General features: G+C 31.3%; 2 protein-coding genes across 12 annotated transcripts; one reads left to right on the forward strand and one right to left on the reverse strand.

Annotated features, from left to right (window-relative positions):
* Positions 1–8,322: 8,322 nt before the first annotated feature.
* On the reverse strand, positions 8,323–17,721 carry LOC140176661 (uncharacterized). Its single transcript, XM_072208196.1, has 7 exons — positions 17,005–17,721; positions 16,391–16,673; positions 15,754–16,301; positions 15,591–15,658; positions 14,755–15,050; positions 11,241–11,299; positions 8,323–8,439 (listed from the first exon to the last, which is right to left on the reverse strand). Exons 1-7 carry the CDS (start codon positions 17,719–17,721, stop codon positions 8,323–8,325), a joined length of 2,088 nt encoding a protein of 695 aa, XP_072064297.1.
* A 2,883-nt stretch (positions 17,722–20,604) lies between these two features.
* LOC112727113 (protein translocase subunit SecA, chloroplastic) lies at positions 20,605–25,384 on the forward strand. Of its 11 annotated transcripts, none has more exons than XM_072208995.1 (10): positions 20,605–20,791; positions 20,995–21,470; positions 21,775–21,988; positions 22,235–22,348; positions 22,432–22,545; positions 23,427–23,594; positions 23,810–23,985; positions 24,478–24,598; positions 24,694–24,837; positions 25,169–25,384. In XM_072208995.1, the coding sequence occupies exons 3-8, from the start codon at positions 21,986–21,988 to the stop codon at positions 24,497–24,499; spliced, it is 597 nt and encodes a 198-aa protein (XP_072065096.1). In that variant the 5' UTR covers positions 20,605–20,791; positions 20,995–21,470; positions 21,775–21,985; the 3' UTR covers positions 24,500–24,598; positions 24,694–24,837; positions 25,169–25,384. The 11 variants fall into 11 exon arrangements, with proteins under 11 accessions (XP_072065096.1, XP_072065095.1, XP_072065100.1 ...); XM_072208994.1 differs by having other exon boundaries at positions 20,709–20,815; XM_072208999.1 differs by having other exon boundaries at positions 20,709–20,815; positions 24,543–24,598.
* The last annotated feature ends 817 nt before the right edge of the window (positions 25,385–26,201 follow it).

Raw genomic sequence — 26,201 nt, forward strand, 5'->3', positions numbered from 1 at the left:
CATGACAGTGATTCATAATGAAAAAAATGAACTGGTTCCTACAAGAACAGTTACAGGGTGGCGCATGTATATTGACTACAGAAGGCTCAATACAGCCACCAGAAAGGATCATTTTCCTTTACCATTCATAGACCAGATGCTAGAAAGACTAGCAGGTCATGATTATTACTGCTTTTTGGATGGCTACTCAGGCTATAACCAGATTGCAGTAGATCCCCAAGATCAAGAGAAAACAACATTCAATCAATAATAAAGAATTCTCGGTCTTCTCAAACAGTTTCAAACCAAACCCTTCCTCTAACCCTTTTTGAATCATTTCCAAAATAGCAAATCATTCTCAATAAACAAACAATTTTCAAATATCAAGTCCTTTCCAAATTTGTTTCAAAGTCAAATTCTGATAATTCAAGGAAGACCACTTTAACAACATCAGTCAATTAACCAGAATATTCAACTTTCTCAATCGATCGATCAATCGAACTAACAATCTCATTCATCCAAAGCAACTAAATTCAATTCATAAGTATCGATTTATAACAACTCTGAAAAGTAAAACAAGTTTAAGAAAAGCGCCATTACCTCGAATAATCAAAACCCATAAATCAAATACGTCCAAGAAACCTTTTTCTCTCGACTCGCACTCAACGGCAGCTGCATCCACCGCTCCGTACACTTCCACAACAACAGAAACGGCTTCTATTTTAACCATGCAATTACTGGAACTTGACCCTAGAACGTTAACATCACAAAATTCTCAAAAATCTATAGCAGAATAATAGCGTAAGGATATAAAGGTTAGAATAACTTACTGCAACTATAGAAAATAAAACGATGGGGCAACAAAGAAGAGAATCAGGGACCTGTGCATCTGTTCTAGTGGCAATAACACCATTTTGATCGTTAAGACAGTAGAGACACCAGCAAAATCAGAATAGCGGAGTAAAATAAAAATAGAACAAATTCAAGAAAGGAGGAAGTGGTTACCGGTAAATCTGGCCCGATTCCGACAACGGTGTACAGTCGAGTAACTAGCAACAATCAAAACCCAAGAAGACAGAGGCCTCATCTGTGTTCTCCGGCGGCCAGTACAGCAGCGTGAACCTCCGGCGACACAGCAGCAACATGGGTGCATCGACGGCGAGCCCAGTAGCTTCGGTGACGGCAAAGGAAAGGCGGCGACGACACTGGGCGTGACCCTCCTCTCACCGCGTCTCTCTCTCCTCGGCTTCAATAGTGACGACGGCGGCTCCAAGGCGGACTAGCAGCGACGGCAACGGCTCGGGCTGGACGGACGGATAGAAGCGGCGACATGCTTCCTGGCGAGGATGACAACGAACGTGAGGCAGTGGAGGCTTCTCCTCTGCATGCGTCTCTGCTCCCCACGACAGCCAAGGCGACCCCGACGGCGTGGCCTAGCAGCTCCGGCGCCCTTCCACCGGTGCGCTCTCACTTTCGGATCTCCCTCTCTTCCTCCCCCTTTCCTTTTTTTCCTCTTCCTTTCTTTCTTCTTCTTTTTTTCTTTCTTTCATTTCTTTTTGTCTGAAGCTGGGAAAGGTTAGGGTTTTGGGGAAAGAGTAAGACGGTGGGGGTAGAAGGTTAGGATTAGGGTAGTTTAGGTAATTTTAATAAAATTAGGAGTATAGAGTATTAATTAAAAATCTAATTTAATCTATTAAAATTATTTTGAAAATGTTATTTGATTATTAATTTATTAATTGACTTTTAATCGAATATTTTAATTTAAAATTAAAGATAATATAATTAATTTTCGTTGTTTATAAAATTAAAGTATTAAATTCTAGAGTTTCTATTATTTTACTAAATTGTATAAAATTCTTATTCTTTTGCAACTGTTAAGCTGTATAACTTAAATATAGAAAATTATTCAATAATTATAAAATTAAGTAAAATTTCTAATTTAATTGTCAAAACTTGATTTAATTGCTTTTAATAAAATAATTTCTAAAAATAAAGTCTTTAATAAATAAATAAATTGAAATTAACTCATAATAATATTTTTCGAAAATTATGGGTCTTACAATAAACATAATTAAATGATCTTAAAATTATATAATAATTTTTAAAATAACATAAAAAAATATACAATTACCTAAAATATAATACTTGTGTAGTAACTTAAAAAATATGATGATTTTTATAATTTTGTGTGGCTATTATATATAGAAGACCAAAAGACCATGATTATCTAACAAAATTAATTTTATTTATTGCGTTCAATTTGAATGAGTAAAAATAATCTTATTTTAGTTTAGTCCTTAATTCACATGATTTAAATTTAACTCAGTAAATATAATTTGATTTGATTTAATTATTAGTAAAAAATATCTCGAGAACCTATTTTATTCATAGATTTATTATTTTAATGATTAGTTAATTAATCTAATTAGTTAATTAATACAGATAATTAGTATAATTAATTTGGTTAATAAATTAAAAAATACTAACAAAATATTAAAAGAAATAAATTAAAAAATACTACCAAATCAACTTGATATAAATTATAATAAATTATGTGATATTTAAATATCTAATCAAATCAATTAGTTGATATAGTTAATTTATCATAATAAATTATATTTAATGAGTTAAAAGAAACAAATTGCTAAACATTTTCGTAAGTATGTCACGTTAACTCCACCGTTAAGTGCAGAAACCTAATTTTTATATAATATAATAGATAATAAATAGAATATATGAGAATATGATATGTGACATATTTTAATTATGAAATTGGTATTATATAATCGATTTTTTCTGAATCCTTATTGCTTGTTCGTTGCTAATTTTTATGTAATTACTTAATAATTTTCGCCTATAAAACTATCAACTACCTAATATTATGATTTAATTAATAAAAATGATGACACTAATATTTTTTCATAAGTCTTGTTATTATTTATAATTAGAAAATAGCCATAAATAAATTTATTTCCTTAATGAATGTTAATTTTGTTGTCAAATTCTATATTACCTTTAAAATTTTAGCGTAATTGAGTCCAACTTCTACATTTAATTTTGAAATGAATTTACTAGAAAAAATTAATATGTAAATCACATTATTATTATAAAATTACTTTTTTAACATAATTAGTGGTGCTTATTTGAACTATTAAATTTAACTTCTAATGATATTAAAGTCAACCTATTTTATTATCTTGTGCCTTCAAAGAATTTACACGACTGACATAAAAATATAACAATTGAAAAAAATTCATTACAATGGGTATATTCATTTTAGCAAATATTCTTCTATCTAATACTATAAAAATATACATTGGCCATTTTGAATTACTACAGGTCAACTTCCATCCACACTAGTAGAATGCCTGAATTGAGATATATTCATCAAACAAACAATCAATAAAACACTCATCCGTACTTGCTCATTTTGGGTACATTTATGCATAAAAGAAATTATACATAAAGAAAAAAAAGAAGAAAAGAATAGTTGAAATAGTAAGTGCGATAAAAATTACTATTCTTATAATTTTGTGACAACTATGATTATCTAACAAAATTAATTTGTATTTATTGCACTCAACTTGAATAAGAAATTATCTCATTTTAATTTAGTCCTTAATTCACATTATTTGAATTTAGCTCAATATATATGATATGATATTATTTGATTCAATTATTAGTTGAAAATATTTCAATTAATTTATTATTTTAATGACTAATAAATTAATCAAATTAATTAATTAGTACACACAATAAATTTGGTTTAATAAATTAAAAGAAATAAATTAAAAAATATTAACAAAATATTAAAATAAATTAATTAAAAAAATTACCAAATCAAATTGATATAAATTATAATAAATTGAATGATATTTAAATATCTAATCAAATCAATTAATTGATATAGTTAGTTTATTGTAATAACTTGTATTTAATGAGTTAAAAAAAATAAATTAGGAAACACTCTCAGAAGCATGGCACGTCAGCTCCATCATTAAGTGCAGAAATCTGATTTTTATATAATAGAATAGATTTTTAAATATACAAGATTCTTTATTTATTGTCAAATCACAATTTTATGACAGTACGTATTAGGGGTGTTCGCGGTGCGGTTTGGTTCGGTTTTTGAGAGAAAAGTCATCCAATCTGATCGTCTAATTAAACTGCGGTTCGGTTTGGTTCGATTTTTTTATTGAAGTCATCCGAACCAAACCAAACCTATTAAAATCGGTTTGGTTTGGTTCGGTTTTTTCGGTTTTCCAATTAATTACAGAAGAAAAAGTCTAAAAATTGCAAGAACTACTAGAGCCAAGACTGAAATATAAAAAAATAATGAAGTGTAAGCAACTAACAAACATTAGTATGTACACTTTCATTCAAACATTCCTAATTTCATGTACTGACTGGAATTGGACAAAATGCAGAAATTCCTACTGCAAATTGTACAACTTTTCACCATTAACAACAAAATGTTATGAAGGCTATGACATTCATGACAAATCAATGGAACTTCTTCAGTAAAAATCTTGTTCAATTAATCATGAAAATGAGCAAGAGCTGAGGGCTAAGGGTGGAGCAAAATACATTTTAGGAAGGGAAAGATAAGAGCCTAGAGCCAGAACCATTCCTCTAAACAGTTTATAAAAAGAGTAGTATAATAGTACAGAATCAATATATATAACATCTTAAAAATACAAAAAGAAAAGATGTTAGTCCATTAATGACAGCATAAAAATAATAACTAACAACCAACTAAAAGGTGAGAACCAAGTATATTGGTACTGGTACGTGTTTAACCAATAACCAGCAGAAGAAGAAGCAAAAATATCAATAGGTTGAACATAAAAAATCAAGGGAAAAAAAAAAGATTAACAACATGATAAAGATTGAAACTATAATGAAATAAAAGATCATAGAATCTGCTGTTTGGTAAGTTTTTCACAGTATTGGACCCAAATCCTTGATCCAAGCCAATAAATCTATCCCGTGCCACAATCCCTGCATCAATGAAATAGACTTCCAAAAATCAATAACAAATACTAAAAGTCGCAACCGAGACATGTGTAGAAAGACCAATTACCTTAGATAATTGCACCTTCTGTTCATCAATTATATTGATTCCAAGTTCTCTTCTTATATCTTGCCAAAGACCAATACTAGATAATGAACAAGAAATACTAGGAATCAACAACAATGAATAATGAACAACAATGAACAAATAATTAAAAAAAAAACAGAAGCATGAACACAACAAAATAAAATTACTAGCATTCAGTAACAATGAACAATGAACAATAATCAGCAACAATGAATAAATAATGAACAACAATCAGCAACAATGAACAAATATGTCTAATTAACAAGAAATTAACAAAACCCTAAACAAGAAATTCACAAATTTGAACCCAGCAACTCAAAAGCACAGAATCAGAGTTATTAACAAGCAAATTAACAAAACCCTAAACAAATCCAGCAACTCAGAATCACAGAAATTATAATTCACAAAATCAAACCCCCTAACTATTTCATAATTATAAACCCAATTTGTCTAATTGCTTCAGATACATAGAAGGAGAGAAAATCAAACCTGAAGTCAAGTGGATGGGAAAGAGGAAGAGCATTGCCAGGCCAGAAACGCAGCAGTACTACTATGGGTGGCCACAAACGATGCTGCAGGTGGCCAGATCGGTCCTGTTGGTGGCGCTGGGGTGCCGCTGGATGGTGCTGGCCTGCTGGGTGGTGTAGTGTCTATGACCGTGAGGGAGGTGCTGGTTGGGGCTGGGTGGTGCTGTCCACAAAGAGGGGTTGGGAAGAAAGGTCCGGTGGCGCTGGGAGGAAGGCTTCGACGGCGCTACGAGATGGTGGGAGGAAGGGGTTCGCCGCCGGCCCTGGGTTTCTTCGAGTGAGACTGAGAGTGAGTGCAGAGAGCGAAACTGAGAGAGTGAGAGTAAAGAGGGGCTAGGTTTACGTTTTGGGGTAGGGGTGTTAGGTTAGGTCACGTTAATTGGGGGTGCGGGGGGTTTGGTTTTCAGGGTGTTGTATAATACCGGTTCGGTTCGGTTCGGTTAGGGTTTTCATTGTCAAAACCGAAAACCGAACCGAACCACAATAAAAACAACAAAATATGTTTTTTTCGGTTTTTTCGATTTTCAGTTTGTTCGATTTTCGATTTTCTCGATTCGGTTGGTCGATTTAGTTCGGTCTGGATCGGTTTTGAACACCCTAGTATGTATTATCTAAATCTTATATTAAAAAAATTGACAATAACAAAAATTTTAAAGCAATAACTGAAATTTTAATTTTATGTTTCATAAAAATAAAATCTAACATTATACTATAATTTCATATGTCATAGAAATTTAACGAATTTAGAGATGTTTTGTCGGTGATAATTTTTACGATTTTTTTTCCATCCCTAATCTGTGACTCTAGAAAATATCTATCATTGTGCACATCAGTGAAGAATTCCTTACCCTATTCCAAAATCCCATGCATGTTTTTCTAAAATTAGTGTTAATAAAAAGGAAAAATATAGATAGGCAATAAAAATATCTCATAATTATTCTATCTACATTTGCAACAATAATACACAACAGCGGGATTAGCCATTTTTCTTTTTCTTTTATTTTGTTTATTGTTTATTTATTTTTAAGTTTTTCCCTATCTTTCCTTCATTCTTCACCTCTCTTCTTCTATTTAAAAAAATTAAATATAAAGACTTTAATACTATTTAAATAGATTAATGAATTCCGACAATTCTAAATTTTAAAATAAATGGCATTATTATAACAAACAATTTGAATTCTAGTTTGTCTTTCTCTGTCTACATGATACACACAGAATTTGCAATAAAATTAATAAATTTTCAGATAAAAATATAAATTAAATAACAAGAATAAAAAGAATTTTTTTTTTTTTCACAACCATCTATTATACTACATAAACAACTCCTCATTCATATTACATTTTCAATGTTTTTATAATGCATAGGATGCTTTTCACTCTAAAAATTTGTTTAAGATAAAAGATCGTGAAATTGAACCTCTTTATATTGACATTTCAGGTTAACACCGTACAAATTTTTTACTCTGAAAATTATATTTTTTTGTTGTTCTATTTTAATTTGCTATGCTAACTTATTTTTGGTTTTCAGCTATGATTTTGCTGTTTATGTCATGAAATAGCTTGAAATAATCGAGTCTCAAAAAGTTAAAAAGGAGAAGTATGAGTGGCACAATTAGACTCCGGTAATTGTATTTAAAACTATATAACTCTCTATTACTTTTCTAAATTAACAGAGTTGATTAAAAATGTATTCTTTCAAACTGTAGGCGGAGGTGGACTACTCCAGAGTTGAATTTGCTTCCCGAATTCTTTTTCATGACATGAATCGTGACAGAGATACAGCGATCAAGGGAAGTGAAGCAATGGGATTGTCGAAGCCATCTACAGCTTTGTTGAGTCCATATTGTTAAGTAGATTCATATGATATTGACAGTGACAGTGATTGATTTCAGTTTTATCTAGTCTTGAAATAGTTTGAACACTTGTAAATTTTGTGAATATTTAATGCATTTGTATTATAAAATTTGTTTGCATAAATAAACTATCTGTGCTGTATTCAAAAGTTGTAAATTACAGGTACATTGAAAATAAAGGAAAACAACACCAAACCAACTAATACACCTAATTACTTTAATTATGTACCCAAATATAACCCGAATACCCCCAAATATGTACCCTAAAACCTAAACCATAAACCTATAAACCCTAAACATATAAACCCTAAAACCCTAAACCCCTAAACCTTAAACTCTAAAACCCTAAAACCCTAAAACCATAAACCCTAACCCCTAAACCCTAAAATCTAAACCCTAAACTCCTAAACCCTAAACCTTAATTATGCACCCAAATATAACCCATATACACCCAAATATATACCCTAAACCCCTAAAATCCTAAAACCCTAAACCCTAAACCCTAAACTCTAAAACCCTAAACCACTAAACCCTAAAACCTAAATCCTAAAACCCTAAACCCTAAACCCTAAAACCCTAAACACTAAATACCTAAACCCTAAACCTTAATTATGCACCCTAAATATAACCCGTATACACCTAAATATATACCCTAAACTCCTAAACCCTAAAACCTAAACCCTAAACCCTGAACCCTAAATCCTAAACCCTAAAATCCTAAAATCCTAAACCCTAAAAACTAAAAAGAACACTAATTTCTAACATAAACAACAGCATCTGAAAAATATAAAATTAAAATGTCAAACACAAGAATATTCAGAAATACACCAAAAAAACTGAGCGTTACACCAATATCCTGTAGCTATACACCCAAAAAATTATCCCTTGCTGTTGATTCCCTGAACTGATAATTTATAACATGTCCATGATATTGGTTGAAATTTGGTTGCACCACTGATGCAGCATCAGAAAGGTTTAACTGAAAATAATAAACTTACATATTAGCAAAACTATTAACAAGAAAATTAAACTCAATCACCGCCTATTTAAAGAACATCGCTTTTATCTCGCTTAGAGCTTTTGTTTTCTTCTTTGAGGCATTTGCAATCTGTTTGTCCAACTTTGAACTTAGCCTATTTTTTGGACGTCCTCTTGTTCGAATCCTTGGAAGGATTTGAATCTCGTTAACGGATTCCAAGTTGGCATCTTCGTGAGATAACGAACATGTCCCCTTCCTTTTGGCTTTAGTTCTTCCATCTCAACCATGACGTTATCGTAAGCACGGTGCAGAATGTTAGTCAGCTCCTCAGATTCTGATGCAAATTCGCATATATTTTACAAACGAAACACCAATTCGTGAAACCTCTTGCTTCTTGGCTCCAACAATGGCTCGTCGTGGCTGCTCTTGATGTGTGTGTCACCTCTTTACCTTCTTGCTCCATCGTTCCAATATATATCTCGGTGACACTTGGGTTACTCGTTCAAAGCTTAACACGCTTAGGGCGTGATATCCCTATTGACTCGAATAATAAGCATTGGAATTTCACTTGGGCTTCTACTGAGTCGTAAGTAACCGCAAATTTGTTGAATATTGAGCTGGAAACTTGTTCTCCAACTTCATATACTGAATAGCCTAGAGCAGAGTTCGTTAATCTTGTGATGTAATTCTCCTTCCCTTTGAATTGTGCTTGGACTTCCCTAAACTTTTGGTGAGTGTACACATGTTGAAACTGAGTTTCAATGGAGGATTTTGTTACACACGGTATGACCGTGTGAAAATCTGCAGCATTTGATTCTCTCTCTGTTTGCTCCCTGCTTCCGAGGCAATTATCGTATTGTTTGACAAATTGGATAAGTGAGCTGTTCCAGGTAATGAACTTGTTAAAAAATGAATGCATGCTCTCGCTCCTTTGTATGCTTCTCATCCCGACCCAAAAGTGGTGATCCAGGTAAATTGGAACCCATATATGACGGTCTTCATAAAGATCTGCAAAATACACCCAAATAAGACTATAATGCACCCAAAAATATGCAATTTGCACCTCTGCTGCAGATTTTAAATGTCATTACCTGAAAGCCACTTGTTGTCCACAAGACCATATTTTAGCAGAAAATCATCCCAATTCCTATCAAATGATTCTTTGGTATGAGAGTTCCAAAAAACTTGGCTCATTTCTTGTTCGATTTCTGTGTGTCCCTTGTATCATTTAATTTGCTTGGAATCTTCTTCATGATGTGCCAAATACACCAACAGTGAATTGTTGTGGGCATACAAGCCTCGATAGCCCTTTGCATCAATGCACATTGATCGGTGAGAATCCCTTTCGGAGTATTTCCTCCCATGCAACAAAGCCAACATTGAAATAACCATTTGAATGATTCAATATCTTCATTTTTCATCAAAGCGCATCCAAGAAGTGTTGACTGACCATGCTGATTCACCCCGACAAAAGAACTACAAACCAGATTATACCTGAAACAGATTACGGTAAAATAGAATTAAAATCAACAAAATACACCCAAATAATGATTCTATGCACCCAAAAACCTCCAATATACACCTCTGCAGCAGAATCATAAAACAACATTAATTCATCATCATAAATCAGAACAGCATGTTACCTGTTTGTATTGTAGGTGATGTCAAATGAAATAATATCTCTGAATACTCACAGGCAGCTCTGCTCCTTGCATCTGCCCAAAAAGCAAGCTTAATAGACTGATCGTCCTCGAGTTCGAGCTCGAAAAAGAAATTATAATTCTTCTCTTTCATTCTTAATAAGTATTTTCCGAATTCTTTTGCATCCTCTTGTTCCGAAACATTCCGCACTTCTTTGATGATTTAATTCCTCACGTCTTTTTCGATAAAATTTAACTCGCAGTGACCCCCGGTTGCTGCAACAAATGATTGGAAATTTTTGCTAGGTATGATACTGGCTTCCTCGTTATTCTCTATTGTACGACGCACAAACATGCTTAGTTTCCTGTGCTGTTTGAGCATCTGTGCTTGATCTGGACAGCAAGAATATGAATGATGCAACACGACCTTCAAAATGATCCAAATACCAACATCCTTCAATACGTGTATATAAATTCTTGCAGGACAATTTAAACCAGCTGAGGGATTTGTCTTCTCGGTTGGAGATATTTTCGATTTCCATTTTCCCTCTCTGCTACGTGTAATCAATTGATTCTTAATTTCATTTCCCTTCTTATTTGTGTACCGAACTCTTGTAGAAAAACCTGCAACCTTTGAATAATGCTTGCTTGTAGAATTTTGCAGCATCTTCAAGGGTGTTAAAAGTCATTCCAACCTTGGGGACAAACTGGTCATCAACACCACAGAAGGTCTGCAAAAATACACTCAAAATACACCATATTAAAACAAGCATAAACTATAGAATGCAAATACAACTATGAAACCATTATCAAAAATAAGAAAATCATATTTATGAATTATAACTAAACAGAAACTAAAACAATTCAACTAAAATAATAAGACAATTCACCCTCCATCAGATGAAAAGTCACAAACTGTAAATGCATCCAAACGTTCCTGAAATGCACCCAATTATTACTGATCTACATCCGAATGTCTGATATAAAATGGACAAAATTCTTTTAATTCTAATGAGAACTAGTGCATTAGATTCAATTCAAACAAGGAAGAATAAACAGCAAATATCACAGGCAAGGTTCACGCATTATTCAGCTACACAATCGAAAACTACTAATCGGATTCAAATTCAGATTCAATTACTAACGAAAACTAAATCACACCTCAAGAACTTCATTGGATTCAGTTTCAAAATCCACTTCGCTCTGGTTCAGCTGACAATCTGAAATTGAATCATCCATTATCTTCAAAAACGATTTCACAGCTTGATGTCAAAAAACAATGGATAAACGCAAAATGAAAAATTTGAAGCATGTAAATGAAGAAGGAGAAAGCAGAGAGAAACGCACGTAAAAGAGGAAGGAGAAGGCAGAGAGAAACGCACAAAAGAGATCGAAGAGGTAAGGCAAGAAAACGCAGAAGAAATTCGAAAAAGAAGCGAAATCCTTTCGAAAAAGGAAGTTATATATTCGCGCGTTGATTGATTGAAAAATCTGTTAAAAAGGCGCGTGAAACATACATGCTATAAGAAGCGCGTTTTAAGGATAAGGGATATTGAGAACTTGTAAGATTTGTATAGTAAAAAGACTTGTACGTAGAGATTTTCTGTAGAATAAATTTAAAAATAATCATCACGCAGTATACTTCAATAAAATCTAACTTAATAGATAAATTAAAGACACATAGTTAAAATTTAAAAACACAATATATATGAAGTAAAAAAAAAAGTAACGAACATAAAACTTTATTCATTTCTATGATAGTATTGCATATAAATTCCATTGAAAAAAACACTAGGAATCTTAATTTGAACAAAATTTTTAAATATACAAGATTCTTTATATATTGTCAAATCATAATTTTATGACAGTATTATCTAAATCTCATATTAAAAAAATTGATAATAACAAAAATTTTAAAGCAATAACTGAAATTTTAAAATTTTACATTATACTATAATTTCATATGTCATAGAAATTTAACGAATTTAGAGATGTTTTGTCGGTGATAATTTTTACGATTTTTTTTCATCCCTAATCTGTGACTCTAGAAAATATCTATCATTGTGCACATGAGTGAAGAATTCCTTTCCGTATTCCAAAATCCCATGCATGTTTTTCTAAAATTAGTGTTAATAAAAATATCTCATAATTACTCTATCTACACTTGCAACAATAATACACAATAGCGGGATTAGCCATTTTTCTTTTTCTTTTATTTCGTTTATTGTTTATTTATTTTTAAGTTTTTCCCTATCCTTCCTTCATTCTTCACCTCTCTTCTTCTATTTAAAAATTAATTAAATATAAAGACTTTAATACTATTTAAATAGATTAATGAATTCCGACAATTCTAAATTTTAAAATAAATGGCATTATCATAACAAACAATTTGAATTCTAGTTTGTCTTTCTCTGTCCACATGATACACACAGAATTTGCAATAAAATTAATAAATTTTCAGATAAAAATATAAATTAAATAACAGGAATAAAAATAATTTTTTTTTCTTTTTTCTCACTACCATCCATTATACTACATAAACAACTCCTCATTCATATTACATTTTCAATGTTTTTATAATGCATATGATGCTTTTCACTTATTTGTAACCTAGAGTTTATATGACATCGTCCAATGTTCTAATATACAATTTACGTTCTTAGTATATTTAGTGAAATTCATAGTATTCAAGAGACACTCAAAATGAGCCGAAATAATTAACTTTACTATAAAATATTTGCTACAACGAGAAGTAATTGTTTTATTTATTATATTAGTAATTTGCAGCTTTTAGTATGAGGAAGGAACATATACTAATAAATGAAAAATATTCTTATTTTAGAGACATATCAACATAAAAAAACATTGAAAAAGATTTTAACCTTTTATAAATTGAAGTTCATTATGATTATTACAAACCACACAAAGAGAGAACGTGAGAGAGAGAGAATGGCTAGAAAAAATATGGCACATATAATTATAATATTGATGATCATTGGGATAGTTATTTGTTCTGCCAATGAAGAATTTCAGAAAACTATTGTTGAAGAACATTATACAACATTTTATCATATTGCTAGTAATAAGATGGGTGAGTGTATCAAGGATTGTGAGATACGCCATGAAAAGGATCAGGAAAAGAAGAAAAATTGCATTTTGGAATGTATCAAAGTTGAATGCATGAGACGCTATCCAAATGATAAAAAAAAGAGAATCACATGCATTGATGAAATCTATTCTAGGTATGACAAACGCTATAATGATGAGAATACAAACTTTTAGTTTATATTATATGTATTATATGAATATTTGATGTAATTGTTTCTGTTTTTTTTTTTTTTCTAAAAAAATAAAAATAAAGAGTCGCAATTAAAACTCAATGATTCATCGAGAAAGTTGTTAAGGTATTCACTTTTATAGCATAAAATACAAATGTTAAAAGATTTAGGTAAATTGTGGTCCTTTAGTTTGAAGTAGTATGTAACGATGTTTGAAACAATAAATATTTCAAAAGTTTATTTTAATTTTGATTTTTCAAATGAGGAGTGCTAGGGAGTTAGTAACTTTTGTGATTTGTAGCCATCAAGTAGTCATTAATGATGTTTTTAATGGTGTGAGATTTTATCTAATGGTGTGGGATTATTTATTTTTCTTTGACGGGTTACATGCTGGCCAGAATTTAATAAAGTTGTTAGCCTAGGCTTTTCTTTTTAAAATTGCAATAGAAGTTATGTTTTGTTGATTATGAGGTCGTTCAGTTTGAAATATAAAATGAAATAATATTTAAGCGATTTGAGAAGTAATTACAATATTTACTTTGTTGTTTTATACTTCAATTTTTTCTTGAGTTTATATAATCATATTGTGTTTTAGAATACAATGTTCTGAAATGGAAAAACTTTGACGAGGAAGCAATATAGTGTTGATTTTGGATGTACAATGCTCCTATATTTGTAATCTTTAGAGAGTGGTCTTCTTCAATGAAAAAAAAATTAGATGGTGTTCAGTGTTTAATCTCATTTTTTATTATTTTTTTTTATTTAATTTTGGTCTCACTTATAGAATTAAAAGTAAGAGAACACACTTTATTCTCAAGTGTTAAAAAATGGAGAGAATCCATTTTCGTAATCTTTACTATATTGCAATATAATTCAATTAATGTTTCAATATTTTAATTAAATTATGTTACATGTAATTTAAAATTAGCTGTCAAAGTCAATCATCAGTATAAAATATATGTTTAAATACAAATACACATTAAAAATAAATTAAATTATATATATATATTTATACATAAATACATTGATGAATGATTTTAGTAACTAATTTTAATATACAAACTAGTGTATGACCCCGTGCTCAGCACGAAAAAATTTATAAAAGTAAAAAAAGAAATATATGCTTCGATATTTAAAACAAAAGTACAAAATAATTATTATTTTAAGAAATTTATAAAATTATTATTAAAATCAAAGTTTAACTAAAAAAAGTAAGTAATAATTATTTTATATTTTTAAGCTAAAATAATTATACACTGATAAAGAATTTAAAATAAAATTAAAATATTTACATTAGAATACTATTTTTTCAAAGACTTCTCTATAAACAACATTGATGGTTGAATTTGCAAATATTCCTACATGATTCATAAGTAAAACTTTTAAACCTCTCTTACTCTTAACTTTTGAAAGTGCCACATATAGTTGGTCATGTGTAAAAACTGGTTTGGGCAAGCACAATCCAACATAAGATAAAGTTTGTCCCTGAAACTTGTTAATTGTCATGGCAAACAATACTATTATAGGAAACTGTTTTCGTTGGAATCTAACTGGGACGGTTTCATTTGTTGGTACCATATTCATTCTTGGAATCAAAGCAATATGACCAACATTGTTACCCGTTAAGACTTTACATTCTATGACATGATTTCCAAACTTCCTAACTTGTAGCCTTGTACCATTACAAAGACCACTGGATTAGTCAATATTCCTCAGTAACATCACCGGAACACCAATCTTGAGTATTAATTTATGTGGAGGCAAATCAGAGCAATTTATGCTATTCAGTAATTCAGGACCATAGAGATCTAGCTGACTCTCCATATTCCCTTCATCCATACAAATGGAACCCGAACTAAGATATAATTTCCCCTCCAGGAATGATAGCCATCAGATGGTTGTTGACCTATTCAACGATGTCTAGTGTGGGAGCCAGTATAGTTCTTGCTTTGAAAAAATATTTTGAGGACATGTTTTCCAAAATATTTGGATAAGAAAAATGAACCAACTCATCAAATGCCTGGTCCGAAGAAGGAATAACAATATCTCCTGGAAGACATATCTCAGATTCACCATCCATATTGTCACCTATTAGACCATCACTAACTTTCAATAACCACTCACCAAATTGCTCTGTCTCATCTTGATCTGAAGCAGTCATTCCTACAGAGAGTCTCATATTTTTTGTTAGTTTGAGCACCTGACAAAACTTCCAAAGGTAAGACGAATTCACGGTTGAATGAACGATATCTTGTCTCGATCTTTGTGAAATGACAGGAAGAATTTGTCTAAAGTCTCCACCTAGTACAACAGGACAAATCTTTGCTATATGTTGGAGAACACCTCATGATATCACCCAAGCATTTATCAGGCACTTCATAGCAGTACCTACTAACCATTGGAGCCTCATCCCAAATTATAAGTTTGGCTTTCAACAGCAACATTGCTTGAGGGGAACCAGGTTTGATGTTACATACAGAATTCTCAGTTATATTCAGCCGTATTTTGAACTTTGAGTGTGCCGTTCTTCTATTGGGAAGAAGTAAAGATGCAATACCACTCAGAGCAACGTTTAACACTATATCACCCCTTGAGCGAATCTCAGCATACATAAGGTTCCAAAGAAATGTTTTTACAGTACCCCCATGACCATACACAAAGAAAAATCCCCCTTCATCACAATACACAGCTCTAACAATTTTATCGAATGCATATCTCCACTCAAGTGTTGCGATGGCTAACATGTCTGAGGCATTTTTCTTTAAATCATCCCTGTTAAAGTTTAGCTCTTCCCTAATAACCCTTTCGGTTAACAAAGAACTATCAACTTCAGTTGTTAAAGGTATTGGAGGATAGTCTTTCAAGGTTTTACCATAGGAATGTAAGATCTTGTCTATATCCATTAAGCACAACTGCTTAATCTCATCATCTGACATTGTTAACTCTGCATATTATACGATACTATAAAAATTCAATCAAACTAAAAATGATCAATAAGGAGAACTTTTATCATTGTAATTAATAAAAACTCACCCCTCATGTTCATCACAACTCTCTGTCGATACAAAATATCATCTGAGAGTTCATGCCAACATCTATCCCAGACATGTTCTGGTCTTGAGATATTATTGGATGTTAATAGAATGACAAATAACCTCCTAACATATGATCCTGAGACCCATGAGCTTGCTTCCTTAATTGCATCAATGAATTCTTTGTCATCTTGCAAGAGTCTAAGGGCGAAGCATGCATCTCTATACATAGCATAAATTGTTCCTCCTACTGTTCTTATGTCTCGAAAACTCATACATTCTCTCTGAGTATTCAAGAGAAGTCGTTGGTAATATTCTTCAATATTTGCTGCAAAAAATTTGATTAAAATCCCACTTTTAAGTTGTTAAATGGATTAAGCTACGCTATTTTAATTATTATGTAGCTACACATCCGCATAAGAATAATTTTCCTAAAAAATATAGAAAAATAAAAAATTGTATAATCTACAGATTATAACTGTTGAAAGTTATTTGAACATTTATTTTCTAGTGTAGATAAATCGAATAAAATGGACGTGGGGTATAGGCTATTAAGATTTTAAATTTAAACCATTAAATAAGTAAGATCAAAATTGAATATAAACTCGTCATTACCTGTAGGTACATGAATCTTCCAATTGCGAAGCCTTTCTTTCGAGGAAACCACTTTGAAGAATCGTCCTTCCAAACAAATTTAGTTGAAAACTCAGCATAAGTCAGACTTCGAGCATAGGGATATGATATGTTCGCCGCCATCCATCCCAAAAACATGGACTTATGAGATATTACTCTTTCGACGATATCATTCACATTAGAAGTTTCACCATAAACCACATGTTGCTCATCCACCAAATGGAATGGAAGTCTAATCACAAGTGGTTCTTTCTCTTGGATTTCGTATCCAAATAGACGCCAGACTGCCTCACATGCCGAAATGTACTTACAATCGTAATAATTCCTAATTTCGTCAACAACTTGTGTGGCTTCTGACGGATCACCAGCATTGTATAGAGTAGCTGTTACGCGGTCATTACCCTCGTGTACATACTTAAACAGATACTTAATAGAACTTGTTTGGCATGTGTATTCCACATTTATGTGGCACCCGAACTTGAACAACAATTCTGGATTATACGAAATAATGAACTTATTGTTTAGTACACATTCCCTTTTCTTTACTGTTCGACCGTTATCAGTATGCCTATATTTGGAAAATCCGGCCTCATCAATGAGTGTTCGCTGTCTAAACTCTTTAGGATAGAACTTTGAACATGATCCATTCTTCATGCAAGGTGAATTCTTGTTGTACGGACCACATAGACTATATACCATGTAATTTTGAATAGCTCCATGTAGATTTGGCCTTTTATTTTCATCAAGAATCTCAACTGTTATAGATTTGGCCTTTCATTTTCACATCAATTTCAGAGAGGAGATGAGAGAAGTGTGGGAGTGGGAATGGGTTACGGGCTTAAGCCGTTGGGGATTCAGTTTTTCTTTTTTTTTTTTAAAGTCAAAATGGCACCGTTTGGAGGAGTTATTAACAAACCAGAAACCTTTTAAAAAAACCAACCAGTACTAACGGTTCACCGATTAATCACATATACGACCGATTTTGTAATGAGTTTTTTTGTCAAACGATTTACTCATAACATCTGTTAAGCCATTTTTAAATTTTATAAAATTATTTATAATAATTACAAAAAGTGCTCATAATAAAAAAATTTAAAATTTTATAAAAATATTTTATTTAAAATTGTTAATAAAATCTTAGTTGTACTCTGTTTCAAAATAAATAATTATAATGATATTAGTATTTTATACAACAACCCATACAAAAAAAATTCAAATTTTATACAATATTTTTTCGTTCATTTTTAATAACTCATAAATACAAAAAAAAAATATTGTACAGAATTTAAATTATTTTTGTATTAATTTTTATATAAAATACCCATAACATTATAATTATTCAGAAGTTGCATATAATTCGAACTTTATGAATTTAATTTACTACGTATTTGCCTAAATCGAATTTATTCAATTCGATTTATATAGAGATGCAAATTCGATTTATTTAATTTAATTTATTTTTGTATATGGTATGATTTGATTGAAAGAGTAACAATTTATAATTTTATCTAGCATCAATAAATGCAAATTATGATTTGATTCTTCTATAATTTTATCTAGCATCAATAAAATTCCACTATCACTGGTTTTAAAAAAAATTAAAATCTAAAACGATGGTTAAAAATAAATAAAGAGGATAGATTTAATTCTTCTATAATTGTATGCATTTTTTTTTTCCTGATTTGCGTTTTTATCACAATCCACAAGTTCTATGTTTTATAACTTAACGTTAATTCATATATAGTATATAAATAAATTTAATTAGAATAAATAACAATTTATTTATTTTATTTTAGACTTTATAAATGAAAAGACTAATTCACTAATATAACGAATTATAATTAATGTAATATAATTAATTAAGTAATATAAATTATAATAAATTATATTAATTATATTAATATTTAAATATCTAATCAAATCAATTAGTTGATATAATTAAGTTAGTGCAATAAATTATATTAAATGAGTTAAAACAATTAAATCGGGAAACACTCTCCAAAGCATGCCACGTCAGCTTTATCATTAAGTGTAGACATCCGATTTTTATATAATAGAATAGATAGATAGCATTTTTTATTTTGATTATAATATTTAGGAGAATACTAGTTACATTTATTGTAATATTTTTTGTCCATGGTCAGGTTTTAAAATCATAATCATAACTAGTGAAAATTGTGACTAAAAATTTATGTTCACCGCTTTTTAACTTTAGATCACAATTTTAAAATCATGACCTATTTTGACATGATTATAGTTATATGATTACAGTTTTTTTTAGGGTAAAGTACTAAATTAGTCCTCTATATTTAGGCGTAATTCTGTTTTGGTTCTTAAAGTTTAAAGTGTCCTATTTGAATCCAAAAAACTTTTATTTAGCTTCAATGTAGTCCCTCTATGAGGTCAAAGTTAAATAATTAACGAAATGTCCTACATAACAGCAGTACAAGAACAATATCGATAATTTGGAGAACAAGTACAAGCTCCAGAGGCACAAAATCAATAGTAGATGCATTAATACATTTATTTATCATTTAATGATAAATAAATGTATTAATGCATCTACTATTGATTTTGTGCCTCTGGAGCTTGTACTTGTTCTCCAAATCATCGACCTTATTCTTGTTATGTAGGATATTTCGTAAATTATTTAACTTTGACTTCACAATGGGACTACATTAAAGTTAAATGAAATTTTTTAGATTCAAATAGGACACTTTAAACCTTAAAGACTAAAATAAGATTATATCCAAATATAAGAGACCAATTTAATATTTTACCTTTTTTTTTATCTAAGATCACAGTTTTTTGTCACGGTTATTATTTTACTTATCAAATATTTTAAGTCACGGTTTAAAACTCTAACATGACCAAAATTTTTTTTAAAACATCTGAATATCATGACCATAAAAGATTTTAGATCACACTTTTAAACTGTGACTAAAAAGATTATGGCTGTAAACTTAAAATGTTGTAGTGTTAATTGCAATCAATTATAAAAAAAATTAATAAAAAATTATTTTTACAAATATAAGATTAACTATAAAGTACATACATTTCTTCTTCTACTGTTATTATGTGTCTTTTTTTTTTTTTACTAAAGTAGAGAAGAAGAAAGAGAAAAACACAAGGGTATTCTATAAAAAAAAAAAAATAACAATTAAAAATGTTTGATTGGACTAAGTTATAAAATTAATTCTGTTATGTTTTCTTCTTTTTTACGAAAGTAGAGAAAAAAAGAAAAAAAAAATACAAAATGCATTGTTTCTAGTAAAATAAAATATTATAATAATATTTGAAAAATAATACAAAATAACTTACATAATTTAAAATTATTTTAATTAACATTTAAATTAATTATTATTAAAATAATTATATAATTTTAGATATAATAAATATATAATTATTAATTATAGATGTTATACGTATAAAATTATAAAAATTAAATTAAATAAGTTATTATCTCTTTATTATTTCGAAACTATTATTTGTCACGCTTGTTTGCTACACGTTTTTAGCAGAATCCTTTAACTCGGAGTGCTTAATTTAATTAGCACAAATTGACACTAAAGATCCACTTCCGCAAAAAATTTGATACATAAAATCCTGTAATAGAAATGAAAAAGAGAGACATTTTTGTCTCATACTGGGATAAAGGTAGGGGAGAGGAGGATTATCCGTACTCAAGAAGCTCCATTACCATCCTTACTTGTCCCTCGCCCCCTCCCGAACATTTCGCAACTTCAAAGGCACTCTAAGCCTGCATTTGGTATGAGGTGCTGGAATTTGAGAGGTTAAAATGACATTTATATTATGGCAACTTTCAAGAATCGCCATAATATTTTGATATTCTGGCATTTTCTGCTGCTGCCGTAATCAGTTTTTGGATTTGTGGCGTTTTTGTAATTATGGCGGTTTTGAACCGCAGTTTTGACGTGCTATAAAGGCAAACTTAGTAATCCTACATTTCAGAAACCCTTGGTGGAAACTTGAAAGTCGAAACACCACGCGCGTGACGCTGTTGCTCCTTGCCTGTGCAACGATCTCCGATCTTCTTGCGTTCTCCGACGATCTTCTCCGGTGACATCTCATTCGGCGTCGATCTCCTTCGGCGACATCTCCTACAGCGGCGATCTCCTCCGGTGACATCTCCTCCAGCTTCCTCTCCTTATCGACCTCTGTGTCTTCTCCACCAAAATCGTCAACACCTTCCTTTCCTTCCTCTGTGACGATCTAGGTCAGCTTCCTTTCTTTTCCTTTAATTTCCTTCCTCTGTGATAAGTCTTTCTTTTAAGGCTGTTTGCGAGGATTCATCGCGAGTGGAGAAATCGATTCCGCCATTTGCGCAGCAAGATCAACAGCAATTTGTGTTCCGCTGCTTTGCCGCCGCTGATGTTCCTCCATTTCTCTGCTTGGTGCCTTTGCCGCTGTCCCTCACTCTTCCAAAGGTCTCATTTATGTTCCGTTTCTGTTAGGGATTTTATTTTTTGTTTCTGATATTATTTTCTTCTTAGTTTTTGAATTTATTTCTGTCGACAGTGATTGATTTATTGATTTTTTTAGGATAAGGTCTCATTTCTGTTGCTGTTGGTGTTTGAATTTTGTTTTGGCTGTTAGTTTCCTCTTAGGTCTGGTATTTCTCTTAGATCTATATAAGACCTTAAGGTTTTCATCCATTTGTAACATTAAAGTGTTAGGATTCTTGATGGTAACTTACGTATAACTTAATGAATAATATATCTGAAACTGAAGAATGAAGAATGGATAAGGTGAAAGCTTTACCTGGTGGGAATGTTGGAGGCAGTCTTGGAAGCCATGGATGTTAACAGCAAAGCACAAGTGACTGTATTGCTTGGTTGGACTTCACACAACAAGGAAAGGGATGAAATGAAACAGGCAAAGGTGGAGAAATGAACGAGATGAAAGAATAAAAATGGAGAGAGAATTTGTAACCAATTAAACAATGGTAAAGGTTTCAATTCGCTGACAATCATAAAAGCATCAATTGTGCTTCTTTGCACAAGTTATATGCATAATCAATTTGATGACAATCATAAAATCATAAAAGAATATATGCATAATCATATTGTTCCTGCAGATCAAATCCTTTGATTTCTTTCACTGGCCACTATGTTATTAATTAACTGTTTTATTTATGAGAAAAATGTTATTAATTACATTTTTTTCTTTTGTAAATTCAATTTTTCTTTAGGGGAGAAGGTGGAGTGATGGACTTCACCAAGCAGTTGAAGCAAAGGAAGGGCTACCAATTCAAAATGAAACAGTTACACTGGCTTCCATTAGTTATCAGAATTTCTTTCTGCAGGTTGGAAATGTTTCATCTTCAGAAATCAGGAATTCATTTACCTAAGAAACTACCTTGACGCTTTTTAATCTGTGTTTTTGCAGTTTCCTAAGCGTTGTGGTATGACTGGTACATCAGCAACAAAAAGCACAGAATTTGAGAGCATTTACAAGCTTAAAGTTACAATCGTTCCAACAAATAAACCTATGATAAGAAAGGTTTAAATCTTGCTTGTCAATCATAGACCACTATCATGGTTTTTGCAATGTGAAACATGGAGTATTGGCTTTTACTTATAAGAGTTTCGCAAGATGAAGTAGTTGTCAAGATACTGTTTTTTATATATTAAAATACCATAAAATAATTTTGCCTTTCCTAAGACTTGAATTCAAGACCATTGGTTAAGAAACCAATGTACTTACTATAATCCCACATTTATTATTACTACACACATTGAATATGATGCTTTTGTTTGAATATTGTGTTTTGATATCTTTGGTGAGTGTTAGGTGTGCCTTGCTATTTTAGATTAGTTCCCATTTACTAGTTTTTCTGGTTTCGGGGAAAGCGAGGAGGCTCTTTGTTGCAATGTGCTATATAAGCCGTTGTTTGGAGTATTTAATTGGTGTCTAACTTCTGCACTGTCGATGATAGATTTTTCAGACAAACAACTTTTGCAGGATAGGTATACTGTAGATTTTTGTCTCTATTTGGAAGCCCATGATATATTTAGAGGCATTTCCCTTAAATGCTTAGAGATCGGAAAGTTATGCTTCACTGGTAGTATTTTATTTTGTTTGTTTTTGCTTCTATAAAGTGTATATCTTGTCCTCTCGTCTTTAATCATCATTCCCTTCATTAGTAATTCAAAAGTTATGCTTCATTGATAGTATTTTTTGTTTGCTTGCTTTTTGCTTATTTAAGGAGTATCTTGTCCTCCCAACTGTTTATTTGATAGTATGCTTGTTTTCCCCTTTTGTAAGGAGTATCACTTACCCTTCCATGTACTGCCATTCTTCTCTTCATGTTAGCAATATATTTCTTGATAAAAAACTTGAAGAGTTTTATCATGTCTAATGAGCCTTTATTTTCTTCTCAGGATGAATCTAATGTAGTTTTTAGGGCAACTAGTGTGAAATGGCGAGCAGTTGTAGTAGAAATCTCTAGAATGCATAAAACTGGTCGTCCAGTACTTGTTGGCACGACCAGTATGGAGCAGAGCGATTCTTTGTCAGAGCAATTGAAAGAAGCTGGAATTCCACATGAGGTAATGTCTTTTTCGTTTTAATGGGGATCTTGGAAGATGTGAGCGCACATTATTTTCTTAATCTTACCTGTGTTGAATGTCTTTAATGGAGAAGGGTAGTGTATTCTTTGCCCAAGACCGGATGCCGTTATTAATAATTGTTCTTCTAACTGTTCTTTCTAATCCGATAGTTTTTTGGATATAATATAATGAACCCTGTCCCTGTATTGTTTAAGGTTCTTAATGCAAAACCAGAAAATGTTGAGAGAGAAGCAGAGATTGTAGCTCAGAGTGGTCGGCTTGGGGCCGTGACAATTGCTACCAACATGGCTGGTCGTGGGACAGATATAATTCTTGGCGGTAGTGCTGAATTTATGGCAAGATTAAAGCTTCGTGAGATACTGATGCCTAGGTATTTTCTATTTCTAAATGAGAGAAGAATTAGTTTAGTGGAATGGCTTAGGGTCTTTAGGTGGAAGGTTGTCGTCCTCTGTGTCTTCTCTTGGAAATGCAAACCAAACAAGTCCCTAATTTCTCTTGGAATATTTAGTTGCTAGACCAAATGCTTAGTAAAAACTCTGATGATTTCTGGGATGTTATAATATGAAAGTGAATTTTTTATGATTGTTGTAGCTGAATAAAACCTGTGATTCTAATACATAGCTATAAGTTATATGAAAAATTCAGGGGATAGGTTAGCTGGTTAGGCATATGGGTTAGCAATTCACTAACTACTGCCTTTTTTATCCCATATTTTTGGAAGGGAAACTACCATGGTAAAATTTCTAGTTTAGCATTTATTCTACTTTATTTTTATTTTCACATTTGCTGTCCATGGGTATTCTCTTATAACGTTTCGAATTTGTAAGTGTAACTTATGATCTCTTATTTCATAATTTCATAGTCAATTCAGCGATATCTATTAGGAGGAGCATTTTATTAACTACTTGACTCCTGATATTCGGATAGTGCGTGAACTTCCCAAGGAACTGCAGTTTTTGGACTTGGAGGCAATTGGTAGTGTTGTATGTAACTTTCCTACTTCAGCAGATTATAAGAGTATAAGTACACTCAAATATATTGGTTTTGTATGTTCTTAATTGTGGGAATGCTTTTTCAGGTGACAGATGTTGACATGGTAAAGGAGGCAAAGCCTAGCTTTTACTTGAAAAACATCCTACCTATTATACTTAAAAATCAAGTTGTTCACTTTGTTGGATTTGGGAATCGCCTTGCATTTGACCCAATACCATTTGAACTTCAGGTAAATATCATTTGATGCTTAGATATTACAATCAATTTGCCAGGTTCTGGCAGATATGCCTCTATTATTGTCTATCTTGAATTTCAAGCCCTAGTGTGCTATTCCTAATCGGGAAAATTCATATAGAGACTTCGTTGCAGATGTAACTTTCATGCCCTGCAATTTGTTCCCAGAATACAAGAAACTGGTGCTTTGCTTCTTAATATCTAGTCCCTCTTGTGAGACTATTGGTTTAGTTTTTAATTCTTCAAAATGCTGGTAGTTTGCTATTTATTTGAGCAACTATTTATTTCTAACTATTTATTTCTAACGTTCAATTTTTTTTTTGCAGGTAATATTTATTTACACGGACATGAACAATGAAAATGTTGGAATGATCTGAAGCAAATTTGTTGAGTATCTCTAGAAAAACTCCCAATGTAATAGAACTAACAATATTTCTTAGTTTGATACTTTGTATAGGAGTTATTATTTTTTATTTGTAATACTAAAAAATCATATATTATGTTTAATACTTTGAGTTATATAATATTTTGTCTATGGATTATGATTTTGTTATTATGGAATTTTAATAAAAAATTATTTATTTAGCAAGATAAAAATAATAGTAAAAATTATATTTTTAAAAGATAAAAAATATCATTTTTATTCGGTAAAAACGGTAGTTAAAAAATGCCATTTTAAACGAAAAAGATGTCATTAAATCTTGGTAAAAATGGCATTTAGAAATGCCATTTTAAACGAAAAGGATGCCATTAAATACAGGTAAAAACGGCGGTTATAAACGTCATTTTTAATGAGAAGGATACCATTAAACCCAGGTAAAAACGGCGGTTATAAACGTCATTTTTATCGAAGAGTATGCCATTAAACCCAGGTAAAAACGGCGGTTACAAACCGCCATTTTAAACAACAACAAAACCGCCGTTTTATTTGGTTAAAATGGCGGTTAAAAACAGCCATTTTAACCGCAAAAAAACCGCCGTGTTATCCACTGGTTATTACGGCGGTTTTCAGAAAACCGCCGTAATAACCAGAATGGCGCCCAGAATTCCGGCGTTTCTTGGAGGCGCCATTTTCGGCAATAATGGCAGTTGTAACCGCCGTAATTACCTTAAAAAACCGCCATTTTAACCCTTTTTTTTGTAGTGTTCAGACCAGAAATATATGATTTAGTGTTGTATTTGATAGTTAAAAATTAGAACTAAAATTTTAATTTTTAGACATAAAATTTTAGTTTTTTTAATATTTTTAAAAAATAGAAACACAATAAATTAAAATTTTTGGGAGACAAGAACTGAATTTTTATTAATTGGGTTATGTTAGATAACCAATGATTTTTTTTGAATAATTAACGAGTTCTA

The sequence above is a fragment of the Arachis hypogaea genome, chromosome 12, assembly GCF_003086295.3.
Source record: "Arachis hypogaea cultivar Tifrunner chromosome 12, arahy.Tifrunner.gnm2.J5K5, whole genome shotgun sequence".
In the NCBI taxonomy this organism is placed as follows: Eukaryota; Viridiplantae; Streptophyta; class Magnoliopsida; order Fabales; family Fabaceae; genus Arachis; species Arachis hypogaea.